The 20,070-nt window shown below is 35.7% G+C and overlaps 1 protein-coding gene and 2 pseudogenes across 1 annotated transcript; 1 reads left to right on the forward strand and 2 right to left on the reverse strand.

Moving 5' to 3' along the window:
* Positions 1-244: 244 nt before the first annotated feature.
* LOC145564663 (putative disease resistance protein At1g59780) lies at positions 245-5,430 on the reverse strand (annotated as a pseudogene).
* A 1,024-nt stretch (positions 5,431-6,454) lies between these two features.
* Positions 6,455-8,867, reverse strand: LOC145564665 (uncharacterized). Its single transcript, XM_081624914.1, has 5 exons — positions 8,801-8,867; positions 8,173-8,685; positions 7,791-7,940; positions 7,177-7,613; positions 6,455-7,066 (listed from the first exon to the last, which is right to left on the reverse strand). The coding sequence occupies exons 1-5, from the start codon at positions 8,865-8,867 to the stop codon at positions 6,455-6,457; spliced, it is 1,779 nt and encodes a 592-aa protein (XP_081481040.1).
* A 2,359-nt stretch (positions 8,868-11,226) lies between these two features.
* Positions 11,227-19,705, forward strand: LOC145564666 (wall-associated receptor kinase 5 pseudogene; annotated as a pseudogene).
* The last annotated feature ends 365 nt before the right edge of the window (positions 19,706-20,070 follow it).

Consider the following 20,070-nt stretch of genomic DNA (forward strand, 5'->3'; position numbering starts at 1 on the left):
TCCTTCCGATCTAGTTTTTTCAGTTAGGACTCAGGAGGGACATTAGTTAACTCCATTTGTAGCTTGTGGTTCTTCTTGTAGGCGGCAGGAAATGGTAATGAAATTGTATGTAATTTGGTGAGGAAAATTCAATGTAAATGTCCATGGTAATGCAACTCTAGCTGTAGGAACTAGGAAGAAACATGTTGTCTTTTAATCCCCTTCCTACTGTACCACTTTTAGAGGTAATGAGAAGTTATGAAGATTAGTTCACATCTATAGGTGGAGTTGTATCACCATGAGCATTGTCAGAGACTTTCCTTGCCATATTATGTATCAATTCATTACCATTAGTTACCTCAATTTTACCACCTATCAAATGAGTTGTAATAGTTTGCCCTCCAATTGTCCAACATTCTGCACGACCAGGTGCTGTCTCATAAATTCTTAATGCTCCAGAATCTCTAGTTCTTTACTTCCTGAAACAGAACATTGTCAGTCAGTGATAAGGGACAATGTCAGATTTAAATAATGTGAATTAGCAATATATTCATTGTGATTCTACGTAAAATTGAGTAAAACATTTCAAAGTAACTAAACTTCGCAGTTCTGACTTGTTTCTCCAATGATTGTGACGTTTTAAATTGATGTTCTGAATCAATGAAGATTGTGATACACTTCCTCCATTTCAAAAAAATTGCAACACTTTGACTAAAAATGTGAGAGCTTTTGGTCAAAGTATTGCAAATTTTTTTGAGACAGAGGAAGTGACAAAGAACAGATACTCTTGGTTGCAATTATTACTAGCTGCAGGGACAACACCAGGGCCAGTGGATGGCCGGCATAGGCTTTGGCCACCCCCTGTGAATGTTGTTTCCTTTTTGTGGTTTTACTTTGTTTCAACTTAGTACATTTGAACTCAATATTAGCAATATGATTAATTATACCAGAAATCTGTTTTTTTTTTTTTTTTTTTTTTTTTTTTTTTTTTATTTTTAAAGAGAAACTAAATTTATTGGATGAAACTTACTTGTTGGGGTATGGTCTAGAACAGCAATGGGGCACATGAATCTCGAATTCTAATATTAGGGATGTGCTGAACTATGTGGAAATCTTCGCCTCCAATACTAGTTGAATCCCATGATTTAGCCTTTCTGAATCTACTGTTGAATTCAGTTGGCATGCGTGCTATCTCCAAGGTTTCAATAGTACTTATGAACTTCACTTCTTTTGGCATTCTTTCTAGACTAGCACAAGAGGATATTAACATCTTTTTGAGACATTGCATTGTCCTCCTTTTCATATCCCATATTTTTAACTTCGGCAAATTAGATAATTTCAATTCCTCAAGTGCTGGGAACGAGTCTTCCTTACAAACCCATTCACTCCCTATGTACGAGTCCTTGGCTAATCGTAAGAACTTTAAGTTACGCAGCTTTCCTAAAGCATCCATAGTTTCCTCCTCCTCAAGCTGAGTGAAGTGCAGTTCTATTTTTCCAAGGCTAGAGGGAAACTTAATTGGGTTTGATTTATCTGGTGCTCTTCCCATCAACTTGAGTTTTTTCAGGTTCTCCTTTGAAGACAACGCTTTTAGAGGCAACTCCAGTGAGAAGCTATACTGCCCATACCAATCCAAAGCCAAGGCATAGAGATGATCATATGTCTTGATCAGAGGGCAGTTGAACACTGCCTCTAATTGTTCAAGACTTGATATCCCTTGTATACATAACTTTTTAAGATTGGAGTTCAAGTTTTTAATTTCTTTTAGTATCCAATTTCCTCCTTTTACACCCCATAACGTTTGTAGCTCCTTGAGAGTATCCAACTTCAAGTCCTCCAATGTGTTACTTGTTGAATCACCCGGAAGGAAAAGATGTCGAAGACGCTCCAACTTTGACAAGACATTAGGTATTATTACTTCATTATTAAGAGCTGATATATCCCAATAATCTAAGGTCAATAACTTCCGCAATTTCCCAATTGACTTGGGGAGTTCTCGTATGTTTGTTGATTGTATCCTTAGATACCTCAAGTGAATTTAATTGCCTATTTCTTTTGGCATGGTGCTATCCAAGGTTTTAACTCCAATGATATCCAAGACCCTAAGCAATTTGAACTTTTCGCATACTAAGGCCAGGTCCAATTTACCTTGCTGGCTCACTCTACTAACATGTTTGCCAACTCCAACACCAGCACTGGATTGCGCGAAAAGCAGTAATGATCTAAGATGAGAGTTATCAGCTGAAAGGGGTTTGGAACATTTGCTGCATGGACATATGTACATAAATAAATTAGTTTCAGTCATAGAATATCCTGTATATTATAGAACTTATAATATATGACGAAATTATGAAAATTAACAAAGTCTTGAATATATGTGTGCAGGACTGCCGGTGCATGGAGAAGGGAAGCAATGTAAGAACATCGCAAAGTGTCCACTGCACTTATTGCAGTGTTAAATCGGAAGTGTCTCAGCCTCCTGTAAGTTTGATTAAGGTAACTGTATAAATGATGTATGATTGTATGAAGTATTAGTTTTATTATTTATTTATTATTTGTTTTTATAGATTATGGTCACATTTTAAGAGGTAATAGAAATCACGAAGATAAGAATTGAAAAAGTCAGACAACTCATACAAAACCTGTCATCATCAGGATATATCTTATGATGTAGACTAATTGTGCAAGTAGAAATAAATAAGTACTATGTATAAACTATTAAAATCAGATACTAATTAATCTTCTATAGCCACTTGTACTTATTTAGAATTGAGGGGCGAGAATCTAATGCTTACACATTCCATAATTATTTATACAGCCTAACAGGCTAATTTTCACAATGGACTAGCAAACAACAGTAAAATAATGCAGGCAACTAAGGTCATTCCTTTTAGTGTGCTATTTCCTCGAAATTTCCTGGTTCGTAAGCAAATGCTTCTGAATTGACTAGTTCAGAGACTTTGAATACTTATGTACTTATAATATTGCAAATAACTGCAATAACTTCAACACAAAATTTTGTATGAGGAAGTCTCACAATGATCACTTACTGTGAGATTGAGTGACTTTTGTTGTTGATGGTAATAATCTTAAGAGGTGATTTTTTAAATGAACCACAGTAAACTAGTGTGAAATGGTCAAAATTATACATCTAATATCTTGCATTGTATGAACTTCAATGCCCATAACATATCTAGTTTATTTGATCATGAAACTGTACGCGATCCCATAAATTGGTCATGAAGCTTGTAAAGAAGTAGAAATGATGCAGTAATTAATCTGAAGTTATTGGCAATGCACAATTTATGTTACAATTCTTAATGTAAGAATACCTTTTAGCTTGCTTGAGAAATTCGATTAGGATCTCCTTCCTTACTGCCTTTTGAGGTTTCACCAGTCACCAATACTTTGTTCCCTCTAGTTATGGTTTAATTACCATATATGACACTAGGTAGAAAAGAAAGGCAGAAAAGTGTAAACATACCTGCAGTCAATTGCAGCTCGGCGTGATGAATGAGTCCTGGTGCCTTGATCAGCATCTGAAGCAAAAATGGTGAGGAAGTCTAGCTCTTGGGCTTTCAGAATACAAAGGTCCCTCATTATATCATGAACGCGGAGAGTCTTGACTTTTCCAGCATAAGTTTTGGTCACAACTTGAACCATTGTGTGCTCTACTAGTTCTTGCAAGAGTCTATTTGCTGCATCTTCAGGCGTTTCGTTGATTTTTGTTTGCCGTTTAACAAATCCTTCAGCAATCCACATTCTCTTCAGTGACCCTGCAGAGATGGTGGAATCTTCTGCTAGGAGTCCCAAGTATAAAAAGCATGGCTTTAAGTAATATGGCAGCTCATCATAGCTTAAGGCCAAGATATCATTTACTGGCCTGTATAGATGCATGCCCTCTTCGCCGTCTAAGCGGGAGAACACCCTTTCCCATTCCTGGATAGTGTCCTTTATCTTAAGGAGTCTTCCTAATGCCACTATGGCTAATGGCAGACCTTTGCATGTCCCTAGCATCTCCATAGCCAATCCCAAGTATAAAAAGCATGGCTTTAAGTAATATGGCAGCTCATCATAGCTTAAGGCCAAGATATCATTTACTGGCCTGTATAGATGCATGCCCTCTTCGCCGTCTAAGCGGGAGAACACCCTTTCCCATTCCTGGATAGTGTCCTTTATCTTAAGGAGTCTTCCTAATGCCACTATGGCTAATGGCAGACCTTTGCATGTCCCTAGCATCTCCATAGCCAATCCCCGGTGCTCCTTAGCTAGCTCTCTTTCGTTGCTTTTAGTCATCTCGTTAAACAGCTTCCAGCTGTCCTCATCGCTGAGGAATCGTGTGTAATGGCATTGCCATTTCAGGTCGGTGTCTGCAGAGAGCTGCAGATGCTGTCGAGTAGTGATTACTATCTTGGTGCCAGCAGTAGTAAAGACACTAGAAGAATCATCCTCATCACTGATCAATAAGTTGTGGAGGATCTTCTGGAAATATTCCCAGTGCCATACATCGTCCAACACTACTAGGCATTTTTCGTTGCTCAGTAGATATTGGAGCCGTGATTTGGTCAACTTAAAGACTTCAGTGGACTCATTGTTTAGTTGATCTTGATGACCAGAAATTATTGTGGAAGCAACGCCTCCGAGGAGTTTATTTCCAGTTCCACTGCCTCCCAATTGTCTTAGAAGTTCGGACATTAGCACTTTCTCATGATATGAGTTCCACTCCTATTCTTTAGAGAGCGGTACCCATGCCTGTTTCTTGAAATGCTTACTGATCTTCTGGTGTTTGTAAATGTTCCTAGCAATGGTAGTTTTGCCAGAACCACCCATTCCTACAATGGCAAGCACATCAACTGGCTCTGAGCTAGCCTGACTGCGACTTTGGTCATGCTCATCCAATTTCCCGACTAATAACTTAATCAGCCTATTCACATCATCATCAATGCCAACGACAAATTCATCGTCAGCTTGGAGATGAGCCTGCTGGAATGCCAGAGCACCGTGGACTTGTGCCTCCCTCAACTTCTTCTTTGGGGTATTCGATGATCCTTCACCACGCTCATGATCATACTGATCTTTCAACTTGGTCTTTACCTCTTTCATCTCCTCTAGGAGCATCTGGATCTTGTTGGAGGCCTGTTGAACCCGAGAGGACTTGAAGAGGCCGCGTGGCATCAGGGTTCTAAATACCTTGCCTTCAGTTTCGGATACAAACGTATCCACAACATCCTCAGCATTATAAGCAATCCTTCCAAGATCAGCCAGTGAGGACCGAACCTGGTCAATGTTTCTCGGTTCCTTGTTTCTTACTGAATCAAGGAACTCCTCCAATTTCCTCAGCTCTTTGTGCAGGTTTTTTGCTTCAGATTCCACATCATATAAAGCCTTGGAATCTTCAGGAATCAGAGTATCGATGTGTTCTGCTGCAAAGGACACCGCGGATTCAGCCATCTCCACCAGCCCACCCTCACGATTCACAACTCTTAACTCTTTGGGTCGTGCTGATATTATTAACTATTAAGGCCGTCCAATTTTTACTTTAGGACATAATTACACTACATATACAAATATACAATCAAATCAATAGCGAAAATCTAAAACGAATTCCTTGTTGAAATTCTCTCTTACTAGCTGGATGTTTACTTTGTCTCACCCAGAAGCTAGCTGGATCCAATAAGCATGATCTTCATAGTTGGAATTGTGAGAAAAACATGGAGATAGCTGTGTGAATACTATGATTGAGAATCTTAATTGATTAATGAGGAGTTGACTTTTTTATATCTCAGTGAAAGTCAAGACTAATAAGAAGACTTCCACAAGATGTTCTCCAATAAGAATTATAGTGTGCGTATATAACTACATAACGGGTAGATAATTCCAAAGACGTAGGAAGAGTATTATAATAGTGCTATGTTAGTAAAGAAAATTGTACCACGTATAATACGTTTTTCTTTGGTCTTCCCATCCACTATTCATTTGGCTAAACTTTAAAAACTTTGATTGCATTTTGTAATTTACAGTTCCTCCTTTATTTTTGTAATCGCAATTTTTGAGATTTTGCGCTATTCATACACACTCCTTTGATTGTATTTTGCGATCTATAAGCTATGAAAATCGTAGTCATGTAGGGTCTAGTTAGATTTATCTCGATATATATATTTACAGAATTAATTTTTTATAATAATTACCAATGTGTAATTAAAGATGTTAATGATATAAAATGTATATTGACAAGTGTAAAAATCTCAACGTTGCAATTTAAAAAGAACGAATAATGTATATAAGATGAAATTGTCATATGTAATAAGTTAGAATCATTTAAGATTACTTCATAATATCAAAATTTTCAAAAAAATTTACAAATACGGTATTACAAATATGAATGGTAAAATTACAAGGTATATAGATCACAAGGTTTGGCACTTTCCATACTTTAGCTTGGTGATGCAACATTAACTAAATGGTATGGAATTGCTTAGTGAAGTATGCGGGTGCTTTGCTTACCAAAAATGCCAGGACCAATAATGGACTTGAAAATTATTTGATATAGAGGGGGCAATAACACATACAAGGTGACTGGCAGCACAAGAACCGAACCCACTGGAATCACAGTCCTAGCCCTCTGAAGACCGAACACAAGGTAGATTGCTGAGCTGAAGGCTATCATCATGCTTAATATGGAAATAAAAAGCATGCTCAATCCAACAACCAACCCCCTTGGCAGTGCTATTCTGAAGTCATCTTCTGAGTAACGTGATGTTAGGATTGACAGAAACATGAGGATGGAAGTGACTGAAGAGAAAAGGGAAATCGCATCTGCCACAGCAAATGCACCAAAGGCAGGTTGGTAAGAATATAGGGGTTGGCCGTCTTGGTTGTTGTTACCTCCAGGAATATGCAGTCCAGCATTGAACGCTACTGTTGCAATCAGTGTTGCAGCAACTGTACATGATTGTGCTGTAGTCTTCATCCATGCTTCCCCGTCTTTTGTCAGTTGTTGGTGTGCCTCCCTGAAGACCATCCATGGGGTTTTTCCATCTTTATTTATTGCCTCTTTTTGACCCGGTTGCACAAACTTCTTCACTTCCTGAAAACATAAACAAAATATGCATTATAGTTATGATTAGCTTTTGTACCTTTTGTTGTACCAATTTGAAAAATACAGGAACAAAGTGGTAGAAGAATCAGCAAGCAAACCTTAAACCATTGCAACTCTCGTTGAACTTGTAAAGCTGGACCTGAGACAAGGTTAAGCCGGTCTGAAGATGGTAACTGACCGGCCAAATGTAATATGTTATTATCATGTGGGTGATCTATATATCTTGTAATTAGATGCTTGTAATCACTCATTTGATATATAAGATTGAAAACATTTTCTCGACGATGTAAGACAGCTAACTGAAAAACGTTGTGATTCTCCTCATCTGAAGCCCAAATTGCTGGGGGAAATGCCTCTACAATCTCTTCTATAATTTCGTGAGTGCCTAACCTCGCGGCGATCAGAAGTGGTTGTTGAAGTAAAGAGAAGGCTTTGGCATCATCTAACTCTAGTATCTCCGTGCACAAGCTTTTTACTAGCTCAAGTGCGTTATGTTGCATTTGTGCTCTTTGTTGGATTTGTTGTAGAAATTTAACTGCAACAACAACAACAAAATAGCAATGCTTAATATTAATACATACATAAAATTATGTAAATAGCTAATTAAGAATACTCTGTAGCTAATTATTTCTGAAATATTCTAATAGTTAGAAAATCAATCTAAAATGTATTCTTAACAGTAAGGCTAAAATTTGAATAGAATAGCATATACCATGATAATCGAATAGTAAATGCCAACGTGAAACAGCACCACTGGCGAAAGCATTAGACTTTCTGGCTAGCACAGACAAGGGTGAACCTACACCATGTACCTCAGCTGTGGCCATCTCTGGGTACCGTCCAACCAAATACAGAGCAATGCCTGATTAAACTCATAAAGATCAAATAATTAAAAATCATTTTCAACTCATCCATAGAATTTTAATTTATGGGCATTGTTATTTGTTAAATACTCTTGCTCAAATGAAAATACTTGTTAAATTGTCCCAACATCTCATAATAAGCATATTACAAAATATTAAACCTTTTATACTTGTATATGTGGACTGACAGTAAATAATCAAAGAAATTTCAATATTATATGATGAACTCACCAAAAAATTCGGCAGTAATAATGTCAATGAGGAGTTTACCACCAGATTCGCCTGCAAAAGGACTCGACTCAATGTCATCTCTAGTAACATCCAACAAATACCGGATCATTGTTTCTTGGCCATACTGTGCTGCCCTATGAATAGGCAAGCCTGATTTGCCTGAAATATTAGGCAAATCAGGATTTTTGCTCACCAATAATTTAGCTGCTCGAATGTTTCCAACCACTGCAGCTACTGAAAGGGCAGTCTCCCCATTTTGATCAGTCAGTGCCAAATCTTCAGGGGACATCCTCTTTATCAGTTTATCCACAAATTCAAGATCTTTCCCTGTGCCAACCGCGATGTGGAGTACTGTTTCTGAGGCTATGGTGATCTTAGCTGTCAACGCCTCAGGATCGTCGTCCAAAAATTTCCTGGCTTCATTCCACTCACCTTTAACCACAGCTTTGTATAATGGCAAGTAACCTCCAAGATCCTTCAACTTATTCTCCACTCGCCCTCTTGGGCGTCGATCTGGAATTGTGATTTTAAAAAATTAAATATAGCATGCTCCATATTAAAAATTGATCTAGACATTACATACACTATTTGACAAGCTTATTAGTTAAAATGAATTATAGCCTTGTACATTGGAACTTGGAACAGTTAGAAGTGCTACACAAAGCTAAGGTATCTATTATAGTCTTGTCGATCATATTAGTTGATGCATTATAATTATATGTAATTTTTGCATTGTGTGTATTTATTCAATAGTTTCACTAAACACCTATCTTTTAACAACGATTTTAACTTAAATACGTATTTACGTTTAAGTATCACTAACTACATGATCTAATCATTTATTGGTAAATTTAGAACTAACCTTAAATTCACATCATTATTGTTTATTTTTTTTTAGTATTGGAAAAGCATAGAAAACAAAAAGAGCATAGGTAATTAATACATATATTTATTTATGTTTTTCCGGCATAATTTACATTATTTCGTTTCTTAGAACTTGGAAGAAATTTCATTTACAGCTTTTAGCAATCATAATTCATTCTCCTGGTTAATCAAGTCAATAACGATGCATAAAAATATTAAATACTACGTGCATTATTGATGAAACGTGAAATTAATGGATTTGTGATGCCCTCCCGATCCTCTCCATTGGCTAATTGAGTAATTGACTTTGACTTTATAAGGAATCTCAAAACTTGGATACAATAGTCATTTTAACGAAGAATTAATTTTGCAATTTGTTGATATTATTGAACATAAATCAATTTTCTTCCTTAGGTTGATAAAAATTTGATACATGCCGTATATAATAACTGGATAAACTAGAATTAGATCGTTTAATTTGGAGTACAAAGTTAAGAAAAAATTGATGGTTGAGACCAGTGAAGCATAGCAAGCAAGATCATACATGTAGTTGAAAGTCAAATTCCAAATTCCAAATGAAATAAAACTAATTCTGATTGCATTCACACTAATTATAGGATAAAAAATCTGCATGCAGAAAAGAACAAATTAAACTTACAGAATCTAGCGCTACCATTGTCACTCTCTTGGCTACGTACGTCGCCTTCGGCCCGAGGTTTTGATGACCAAACTCCCATGAATCCGGCCTGTATGTTGATATCTCTATCTGCGTAGTGACAGAGTGCTTCACTATTTTGAGCTGTTTCTCAAGCCAAACTGAAACAGCTAGTGCAATTGCTGTCGTTGACTCCTCTTTATAATTGTGCCATGCATTTTTAAATAATTCATGGCTAATGACAGTGCCTTTAAAATTTGTAATTGCATTATTAAAATAGATTGATTCATAAGAAAATAAAACTTGTTAATGGGTACTTTAAAAAGTTTTTTTTATTTTTTTAGGATTCATCACTTATGCCGGTGACCTTATCTAATTCAAAATTAAAAGTCAATAAATCAGTTGAGTATCATTGCCTAGCCCAATGGTCAGATGAATTCTTCTCATGTTCAACCCAAGGTTCAGCCCAAGGTTTGAATGAACCCAGGCCCAGGTGCTTGACAAAATCTAAGTATTGCGTTTGTCCACCATATCAAAATCTAAGTACTGCAGCATTTGCAAAAACGCGGAATTTTAGGCAATTTTTTAAGATGACAGAGATACAGAGAAAGAAAAAAGAAGACTCTCGTGAAAATTCAAATGGAGCAAAAAAAATAAGAATATAAAGTAACAAACATCTAGCACATTTGCATGATACATGTGTTACATTGTCTGATGCAAAACTTACTCATTAATTACATCATGTTTTAAATACCTCATCCATCTCACTAAAATTGTCTCATATATACCAATATCAATATCCCATCAAGTTTGATTCAGTTAATGATATATATTTCCCCCTTTAAATTAACAGCTCACATACAATCGCAAAATGATATTAAAAAAATAAAAATAAAAATTGATTTACATATATACATTACTTTCTAATAAAATGCAAAAACAAATTTAATGGATACGAGCAATCTTATGGGTAGGACAAAAAACCATGATGTATACGAATGGAGTATTTGTTTTCTTCAGAACAAAAAATAAAAGAAAACTCATTCATGAAAAGGCCAGGAAAAGGTAGTAATTGAAAAACAAAAAACAAAGGTCAATGTTTGTTGTGTGGAAGTTAGAATGAGCCAAAGTCCACAGTTGCAGGGACATCACATTCTATTCCAAAAAAAAAGTGGAAAACGTCGCCCCCCAAATTCCCCTCAAAACACACACAGACATAAAAAATTATTTCCTCAATAGGTACTAATTTAATTGGTAAACGAGCTGATGATCACGTCAAATATAGAAAAAACAGCAACTTGCTTGATAATGAGTGGACAAAAGGAATGTTGGACTGTTGTGCAACCAAGTCCGGCCTTAATGTCAAGCTTAATTAAGCTACTTATGTACTTCATCAACTGAATGATTCAATAATAATCTCAATTATCCCAACTTGCTTCAGTTGAAAAATCGTTTAGTGATTATTAAAAACTACTAATAGGGTCCATAACTTTGGGTTGAATTTCGCCATTAGTCTTAGACATCTAAAGCTAAAAATGATGGAAATTGTCCGACCTTTATCTCCCTTCTCTTTCTTCATAAGGCTATGGTATACATTTTTTGCCATGCTTTTTGTCACTAGCTTTGCCAGCATTCCCATAGCCAAACCCGGGTGCCCAACTAGGTGCGGAAAGGTAACTATTCCGTATCCATTTGGCATCAAGTCAGAGAAAGGATGTTCCCTTAGTACGCCCTACGACATATATTGCAACACCTCCACTAAAACCCCAAAACCATTCTTGTTAAGAAATGAGAGTATTCCGAATCACATTGAGATCATAGACATATCTCATTCGGGCCAGATGCGAATTAGGAATGTGTTGACCACGAGATGCTACCAACAAGGGCAGGCAGTAGGATCCACAATGCCAGAACCAGAACTGGCAGGGTTAGAGATTGATCTCAACTCTTCACCGCTAGTGTTATCGGACACTGCAAACAAGTTTATTGGAGTTGGTTGTAATGATGATTTGGCTATAATGATGTCAAGTAGTACAGAACTTGACCCAGCCGTTAGTGGCTGCGTAGCTACGTGTACTACCACGGAGGCTGATATGCTTAAGCAGAATGATACGTCGTGTTTGGGGATAGGTTGCTGCCAAACTGCGATCCCAACAAACAAAGGATTGAAATACATGGAGTTGATGATAGGGCCTGATTTCACTGGATACACAGACAATAATAATATGTCCTATTGTAGCGCTGCGTTCTTGGCGGAAGTAAACAAATTCACCTTCAATGTGGCTGACCTTTTTGGTAACAACGCAGCATTTATTAAAAGAACAACTGACAATGTTCCGGTGGTGCTGGATTGGTACGTTGGTGTTAATGAGACGTGCCAACAAGCTCAGCGGAATACGTCCGGCTATGCTTGCAAGGAGAATACCAAGTGCATCGACGTTGGTGGCGGCGCTGAAACCGGGTACCGTTGCAACTGTCAGCCTGGTTACGAGGGTAACCCTTATCTCAGTCCTGGATGCACTTTAGGTCAGTCTTCCCACATATATTTTTTTAATACTAAACTGCTAAAGGTCTAAATTAAACAATCAAATCGAAATCGCTCAGTTTAATTTTCAATGATAGTAATCATCAATATTTCTCCAAGTTAAGGATTTGTTTACTCTGTCTTTCTTAGCTCTCTTATTGTTTATTAACTTAGCGTCTATAATATTTAACGAATTTGTTTGGACCCGAAATGTTGAATCCGAACCGTTTCGAACTGTTTCGAAAAGAAACCGAACTGCTAAGAACCTGTTATTTTAAAACCGTAAACCGATCCGACTCGATTTTTTAAAACCTAAAACCGAACCGATCTGAATGTTTGAGAACCGTTAATGAACTATACCCGTTATCAAACCGAACTGATACAACCCGAAACCGAGAACAGCCCGAAACTGACTATTTCCAAAGCTGATAGCAATCCGACCCATTGTAAACCCAAAACCGTTTAAACTGGACAAAAACCCGATAAACTCAAATCGTTTACAACCTGTAACAGGTTAGGACCGAATCATTTATAACCCGTAATAAGTTATGACCGAATCATTTACAACCCGTAACCGGTTATAACCAAACAATTTATAATTCGTAAATCCGTAACCCGTTATGATCGTAGAGTTTTTTTTTTTTTGGGTATATTATATCAATAGTATAACAAAAGGGTTTAATTTGAATTACGAAGAATTTATATTGAAAAGGTTTGGAATTTTGATGTAATTGAAAATCTTATGCTAAAATATTATCGCTTTCTTATGAGTAATAGCTTATGGAACATTATATTGTATTAAAAAAAAATCTAAATCAGATCAAAAGCTAACTCTAGATTTGCTATTATTACTTGATCCTGAAAATCATTATACAAAAAAAGGACACAAAGCTAAATAACTAATTAATACTCTGTATGATCTACTAGAATAACTAATTAAAGAATGTTGAGGATATATTAGAAGATAAACGTTAACGAAACCCGTTAAAACTGGCAAAACCAGTTGTCAAACCGACTGAGTTCAACTCGAACCAATTATGACCTGAACCGATTACAACCTGACCCGAATAGGGCCCGATATGTTTTGACCCAAAACCCACTTTAAATGACAAACCCAGTTTTTAAATCGACCGAATTTAACCCGAACCGATTATGACCCGAACCAATTATAACCCGACCCGATTAGAATCCGACCCGAAAGAACTGTAATAAAAATAAACCAAACTGAATCGACCCGAAATTATTTAAAACTGACCCGAACTGACCCAATAATAATTCTAACCCGTTAAAAATCGACCCGTTATAAACCGAAAACCGATAAACCGAAACCAAAACCGAACCGCAAACCCTATTGACACCCTGTCATATGATTTGTCAAAAATTATTAGCAAAACTTATTATAAAATTTGTCTTTTAAGTGGTCGACTTTTTATAAAAAGACCTTTTAAGTGAAAAGTTGTGAAAAATGACCTTTTAAGTTATATTTTGTTTTGGGAAATTCTCTTTGGTAACACCATATTTTTTTAATTTTCTCAGTGGTAAACAATGAAAATTCTAATTATCATTGGTAACACCATATTATTGTATTTAGTTACTTATAACATTAATGATTAATTTTTATTAAAATTTTAACTATAGTTAGAGGTTTTTGGTAAATTATTTAATTGTTTAATAATTAAATTATCACAAAAATTATTTTAAAAAAAAACCCAACCCCTCCCCACCCACTCAGCCACCAGCCCAACCCCTCTCCACCCACTCAGCCACCAGCCCAACCCCTCCCCTTGGCGGTGCCCAGCGTCCACCATCCTCGCAGGCAACTCTTGTTCTCACCTCGACGCCTCACCCAATTGCCCAAAACGAAAAACAACCAAAATCCGCCAACAACCCCTGTCCTTATCACCCCGACACTCCGTCCAACACCCCATTTCTCTCCTCAAATCCGCTGCCCGTAAGTTTTCGAATTTAATTGTCCGCCATTGTAACAGAAATTCGAGTTCGCCATAACCTAATTGCAAAGCTTTAATTGACGTTATTTCGACACTTCAAAATGTTGAAATTAGAAATTAGAGTTTTCCGGAATGAAAGACTTTGGATCGATTCAACTCCTTAACAAGATTTCTTCCAGAATTGCCAAAACCTTATCAATTTCTTCGCGTTCAAATTCCAGCCGATTCAATTACTTTAACAGGTTTCATGAGCTTGATGTGAATCGGGGTGAGGGAGGGGTTGAGACTTGAGAGTCAAGGTGAAGGAAGGAGGGAGTGAGGTCGCCTCTGGCTGCCGACGCACGGTCTGGGGGATGGCCACACCAGTTGGGGAGACGGAGGGAGCTGCTGCCGGCAGGATTTGGGCTGGTGATGGTGTGACTTTTTTTAAAAAAATAATTTTAAATAATTTTAATTATTAAAAAATAAAAAAACTAATCATGGTTAAAGAATTTAACTAGAGTTAGACTCATAATTGCATATAATCATTATTAATGTCACCATTGGATTAGTATAACAAATTAGAGTTTACCACAGATAATCAGAATTTTCATTGTTTACCACTGAGAAAATTAAAAAATATGGTGTTATCAAAGAGAATTTCCCTTTTGTTTTTAGGGGTACTTGGGTGAGTTTACTTTCACGTGTTAGTCATGTGAGTTAAACAAAAAAAAAAAAATCCCCACAAATTTCCCTCCTATTCGAACTGCTCCTTTCATTTTTTCCCTTTTCTCTCTACCCCAAAATTTCGGTTTTTTTCTTCTTCTTTTAAACTCACATGAGTAACACGTGAAAGTGAATACCGGAGCTTCGGCATTGACCACATGGAAAACTCACCCAAGTACCCATAAAAAATTAATACAACTTATAAGGTCATTTTTCACAACTTTTCACTTAAAAGGTCATTTTACAAAAAGTCGACCACTTAAAAGGTCGTTTTTCACAAATTTCTCTTTAATTTAATAAAAACAATTTTGTTGAAATATTATTGTGTACAAAATTGTCAGAAGAAATAAATATACAATATAATTAAGTCGAAATAATAGAGTTTTTCATCATGTGAAATTTATATATGTGTAACAAGATTTTATAAATATACATAGTTAAAGTAATGAACAAACATTTGGGGTCATCAGGGATTGACAACATAATTCCTATTATCAATTTGTGATCCAAAATGAATATACAACTAGATTAAGGTCCTGTTCACTTCACATTACAAAAATAATATTAAGTAAAAATAATTTTAGTTCAGTAAAAATAAGTTCAGTTCAGTAAAATTAATTTCAGTTCAATAAAATAATTTCAGTTCAATAAAAATAAGTTCAGTTAAGTAAAATTCAGTTTTCTTAAAGAAGAATTATAATAGAAAATCAGTAAAAATACTTTCAGTTCAACAAAAATAATTTTAGTTCAGTAAAATTAATTTAAGTTTAGTAAAAATAATTTAAGTTTAGCAAATATATTTTTGTTTCATTAAAAATAATTTTAGTTCAGCAAAAATAAGGTGAAGTGAACAGGGCCTAAGTCTTGTGCCATGCATGGTTTTACAAAAATTTATAACAAACTAATATGTTAATTCAAAATCTACCAAAAAATAATACTCATATTTTTAAATAAAATTGAAAAAGTTTGAATCTTAATTTATATCATAATTGAGCGCGAATCAAAAATTAAAAGATATAAAATAATATTTTATACAAAAAAAAAAAAATATGAATATTTTTTTTTAGGAAGTGAATATTATAACAATATGATTTAGTGAATAATTTTGTAAGAAGTTGTTGAAATCTATTGTAGCCTACTTGTGTGTGTCTCACATTGGAGAAAGAGGAGATGGTTTATAAGGTAGAGGAGTAACTCCTACTATTGCCAATTGGTTTTAGTATGGAAGCTCCTAAGCCTACTTGGTGGACCAAACTCTCCTCTTCCTCATTCGGGTTGTTCAAGCCCATTTTATATTGTTTTGAAATTTAACATGGTATTAGAGCCCAAGTTTATTAGGCCATTCATAACTGGGTATTTGTCAAGCCACAGGTTAAGGGGCCTTTATTGGATGTTCATTCCCAAAGAGGATTTATATTGTACCTTCTGGTGTGCTATAATTCTAAGGACGCTCACAAGTGAGGAGGAGTGTTGAAACGCATTGTAGCCCACTGTGAGTAGGGATGGCAACGGGTCGGACCTGGACCGGGATCCAAATCCGTTTTTGTAACAAGGATCCAGATTCGACCCGGATCCGTTAGGTCTGGAAAATGGAGAACCGGATCCAGATCCGACGGGTCCAACGGATTCGGGTTTGGATCCAGGTCCAAAACGGGTCCAATATATATTGCCTAATTTTTTGCAATAAATGTAATGTTTGAGTCAAAAAATGCATTTCAAACTTTTTTCGAGTTATTAAGTTCAACCTAAATTAAAGTTATACAACTAATCTATAAACACAAAGTAAATAACCAACTTATACACTTATATTTTAAAATTAAAATTATAAACAACGATAAAAGTACGATGCTACAAATGAGCAAGTGAAAAAACAACGATGATCTATCTGATATGAGCATCCAAAATTCATCTTTTAAAAGAGCTAATTTTTATCACTACTAATATCATCAACATTTTTAATAAAGAAACAAAAAATTTTAGTTTTTTTTAATAGGAAAATTAAAAAACGGGTAAACGGATCTGGGTCCGGGTTTAGGGGCCAGACCCGGATCTAGATCCGTTTTTTTCAACAGGACTCGTATCTGACGGGTCCAAAATTTGAAGACCCAAATCCGTGCAAAACGGATCTGGATCCGAGTCGGGTCTGAATCCACTGCCATCCCTACTTGTGAGTGTCTCACATTGGAGAAAGAGGAGAGGTGGTTCCACTTTATAAGGTAAAGGAGTAACTCCTACTATTGCCAATTGATTTTAGTATGGAAACTCCTAATCCTAGTTGGTGGACCAAACTCTCCTCCTCCTCGTTTGGGTTGTCCAGACCCATTTCATATTATTTCGAAATTTAACATAAGTGAATCACAGTTATATAAAAGTGCATATTTTTTTAAGGAAGTGGATAAAAAAAATATTTTGGAGGAAAAAAATAGCACCAAAAAATATGTCATTTATGGTGTCTGTTTTAGTATTATGTTATTGATTTAAAATTATAAACCTAATAGATAGATATATGTTCACAATTTGTGTACTACAACGTATATTTGTTCATTTAAAACAAAATTGTGATATTTGGTGCAAAGACATAACAAATATATGTTCAAATACTAAGTTTGTTTACCAAAATACCGTTTAAATCCTCAGTAACTATTATTAGAGGATCATCTCTCTCACTTTTTTTTTTTTTTTTTTTTTGACAAAGATCATCTCTCATATTACTGACTTTTAGTTATTTATTTCCTTCTGGCAGATATTAATGAGTGTGAGGGTCCAAGCAAACCTTGTACACATTATTGTGAGAACACCATTGGCAACTACAGATGCTCTTGTCCTAAAGGATATAGTGGAAATGGGCGGAAGGATGGTGGCACCCCTTGTTTTAAGACTAAATCAAATTTTTCGAAGCTCGGTTTAGGTAATTCCTTTATTACGAATTGGAGTACATAAAAACTCTCTTATTATTGTAAGTTTATGATGCAATTCACGTGTTACGAGTTAAAACCCAACAATTTGAAGCTCAGCTTTGAGAGCACATGAAAGACACAAGTTGGCTCATAATTAGTTTTGTTACTTTTTATTCTGAATATTATAACATCTAGCTTACGCGTGTAAATTAAGAAAAAATTAAGTATTTAACAACATATAACTTGTTGGTGTAGTGGTGATTGAGACTACACTTGGTAGGAAGGATCCATATTCGATTTCCACAACAACAATTGGGAGGGGAATAGAACCTAACCACCCACAACTGATTATCGAATCCGAATTAGCACAAAGGGTGAATCGGGTGAAACAACAAAAAGAATATATTTGAGAAGCTAACTTTATAAAAAAAACAGGTTAAATTCAGTTTGCTGTTACATAGAATATGTTCTAATTTTAAAATCAAAATAAGTTTTTGGTAGTTTAAATTTGATATTATGACTTCAAAATGCTCGTGACTCGGCTTGAGTTTGAATGAAGCTACAAAAGTATAGAATGTAATTATTATATCCTTATTCATTGATTGAACAATATATATTTTAATTTATGATCGATGATAGCTAACAAGATTATACCAAAAATTGCTTGTGCAGGAATAGGACTTGGACTCGGGTCGTTGTTGGTTTTAACGTTTTGTTTCATAAATTTAATCGCCAAAAAAAGAAAACTCATGAAAAAAAGGGAGAAATTCTTTGAGCAGAATGGAGGGGTATTATTGTCCCAACAACTTCGTCCAAATGGAGGAACAATGGACTCATCTAAAATATTTTCTGTTGAAGAACTACAAAAGGCAACAAATAATTATCACGAAGAACGTATTTTAGGTAAAGGTGGTTACGGTACAGTATACAAGGGGATTCTTAAGGACGGTCGTGAAGTTGCAATAAAGAAATCTCGAGTGACTGATCGAACACAAGTTGAGCAATTCATAAACGAAGTTGTTATTCTAACTCAAATCAACCATCGAAATGTTGTTAAACTCTTAGGATGTTGTCTTGAAACTGAGGTTCCTTTGCTCGTGTATGAATTTATCTCGAATGGTACTCTCTTTGAACATATCCATAGAAATAAGGGTGTCACGTCTTGGCTTACTTGGGCTAATTGCATTAAGCTTGCTTCGGAGGCTGCTGATGCACTTTCATATCCTCATTCAGCCGCTTCAATACCAATTATTCATCGAGATGTTAAATCAAGCAACATTTTATTAGACGAAAGTTACACTGCTAAGATATCTGATTTCGGTGCTTCAAGGTTGGTTCCGATAGATCAAACTCAGGTGACAACATTAGTTCAAGGGACGTTAGGATATTTGGATCCAGAATACTTCCAAACAAGTCAGCTGACCGAGAAAAGTGATGTTTATAGTTTCGGAGTTCTACTTGCTGAACTCTTAACAAGAGAAAAGCCTCTTTCCTTAGAAAGGAAAATGGAAGAGAGAAATTTGGCAATATGTTTTATTCTCTCAGTTAAAGAAGGTCGATTGATGGAAATACTTGATCCTCAGTTGGTTAGGGAAGCTAACGAAGAGCAACTAATTACAATGGCGAATCTAGCTATGAAATGTCTTTACGTCATAGGTGAAGATAGGCCAACCATGAAGGAAGTGGCCCTTGAGCTCGAGGGGTTGAGAAATCAAAATAGGCATCCTTGGGCCGATCAGAGCCATCAGGACGAGACAAGTAATTTAACAAACCAAAATGATCTTTACCCGATGCCCTCGAATGCTAATTATAATGGTAATCCAAGCACGGGAGACTTCACTTCTGGACAATATACAATGCAAATCGATATGATTAACGAAATGAATCACCCTCGTTAGGTGCTTGAATCATTAATGAATTTACTAGGGAGCAGCCATCATATTTCGGATTTAGATGTCTTTGTTGCTCTGTGCTGTTACCTATAAACAGTTAATTTTATGATTTGTACCTTTTTTTTTTTGACAAGTAAAAATTTGTATTACCCCAAACTATATCAAGTATTATTTGTACAACCTCCTCAACTGTACAAAGATAAGTTCTCAAATTTGTGGCACTAGCTAATGCATTAATTTAACCGTTACTCTATCTATTCCTATTTTTTGCCCCATTTAACCGTACACGGTCTCCAAAATGTGTCTTAAAACCTCTATATTTCTATTTCCATAAACGTAAAAATTATAAAATTGTGATATTAATAAAATATACAATGAGACGAATCTAACTAGACCACTCATGACTATATTA

This window comes from Chenopodium album, chromosome 10 (assembly GCF_948465745.1).
Source record: "Chenopodium album chromosome 10, dcCheAlbu1.1, whole genome shotgun sequence".
NCBI lineage: Eukaryota > Viridiplantae > Streptophyta > Magnoliopsida > Caryophyllales > Amaranthaceae > Chenopodium > Chenopodium album.